This window comes from Penaeus monodon, chromosome 19 (assembly GCF_015228065.2).
Source record: "Penaeus monodon isolate SGIC_2016 chromosome 19, NSTDA_Pmon_1, whole genome shotgun sequence".
In the NCBI taxonomy this organism is placed as follows: domain Eukaryota; kingdom Metazoa; phylum Arthropoda; class Malacostraca; order Decapoda; family Penaeidae; genus Penaeus; species Penaeus monodon.
Window position 1 is genome coordinate 16,593,189 of NC_051404.1, and position 1,771 is coordinate 16,594,959.

The 1,771-nt window shown below is 44.8% G+C and overlaps 1 protein-coding gene across 1 annotated transcript in view; it reads right to left on the reverse strand.

Annotated features, from left to right (window-relative positions):
* Positions 1-1,462, reverse strand: part of LOC119585100 (importin subunit beta-1-like) — a gene marked incomplete in the record, with an annotated part of 14,590 nt that extends 13,128 nt beyond the window's left edge. The window contains 1 exon segment of the mRNA XM_037933728.1: positions 1,306-1,462. Coding sequence (XP_037789656.1) covers positions 1,306-1,348 — 43 coding nt within the window.
* Between the last annotated feature and the right edge of the window lie 309 nt (positions 1,463-1,771).

Sequence of the window (1,771 nt, forward strand, 5' to 3'; positions counted from 1 at the left end):
GAATATCTCCAATTTGCCTAGCTTAATGCGCACTGTACTGATGAACCTTCAGGACAGTGCACAACACCAGATGTTTACCTTCACCTCAGCTGGGTCAAGAAGTCCGTAACAAGACATCCCAGTCTTGTCTCAGGTCTATCTTGTTAGTCGATGTGGTGGACATTTAGTATTCCCCGCTTTCCTAATAATACCTCATGACCTTGCCATTTAACATGTACTGCATCATTGCTAATTTTGCCTATCACTGACTAGAACATTGTAAAGGCACATTTGAGGAATCCAGTAATACCAAAACTATTGGATTTTTAAGGTATGGACTGTTTTGAGAAAATTACCTCCAAGTAAACCATACTGTAAAATGTGATACAAGTTTTTCAGTCTAAATCTGAACCTAGCAACAGATTTTTTTCATAGTGTAATCAATAAGCCTCCATACCTCAGATAATGTGGCAAAGAGTACTGATCCACTACACATGCTGGTAGATGCGCAGGTGTAATAACATGTAGGAAAGTACGTTTTACGACGTTCTCCTCCCTTCAAGTGTATCCGGAAGGGATTAAGGCAACTCCGAAACACATACAAGACTTCAGCACCGCCTTAATTAAAAGTCAAATGCCTCACAAATAAAATACACTGCGTCATTTTACAGTAATTCTACTTTTCTAAAAATCATCGCCGAATAACAAAAACCCCAAACCTATTTTCACGCAGACTAAGTGCACCCTCCAGGTCCCTCCTCATCCCTCTTTCTAGTAGATTTTAATTATTTTTCCCCTGTAGCAGCCCCACACACTCCGCCCGACAGCCACCAGAGCCCCCGCCCGCCCCCGCCCAGCCTGAGGTGTTGGGAAATTCGAAAAACGTTATAGGCCTACCCCCTCCCACGTGTCAGCGGCCTTGCCTCAATATTCAGGTCGTTCTCCGCCACATTTTGGGATATGGCGTGGTCGTTGTCTCCGTTCCAGTGTGGCGATGGGGAGGTTTTTTAATTTTTTTAAACCACGAGTGGAAGTTTGGAGTTGTTGACAACGTTAATATGGCCGCCTGGAGCCAGACCGCCTTTGCGGGTTTATTTCGTCTTGCAACTCCATCCACGCCTCATCTGTGCTTAAACTACTTGACATTGGTTCTGCCGCGAAGGGCGAGTGTGCTGATCGGCCCCAATTTATCGGAATTTGTGAAATCTCTGGCCATTTCGTCCGATTCACGTATGGTAACAACCAAGGCGGGAAGACCCACCGATACATTCCTCTCTTTTCTAACGCATTTCGGCGGACATTCGCCCCTCTGCGTGCTTTACTCACCTGGCGATGTAGTTTTCTCGAGTATTTGTATAACCTGTTCCATATTTGAGGGCGAGCGCTGGGGAAACGAGCGGCGATAAATAATTCCCTGCGAGAGACACCGGTAGAGGAGTTACCACATGTGCGGCGGAGGAATATCCCTTCGCCGAGATGAATCACCCTCGATATTATTTTCCCTCTCCTTCTCTGCTTTATTTCGGTCGACACGCTGCTCGGTAAATTGTGCTGAAAAATGATGGGTTCGGAGGTATAATTTGTGATATACGTTGGGATGGGAGATTGGCGAAACACAGGGACTACTTTCTCTGTATGTTACCGCGCAAATACGACAGATGTCACATGGGAAGGTTTCAAATACCGAATACTGCTTGATTATGACTTATAAGACTAGAAACCATGTCGAGAAAGAATGTATAACTTGAAAACTCTATATGAATAGATTTATTGATGACTGTAATGCTGCGCA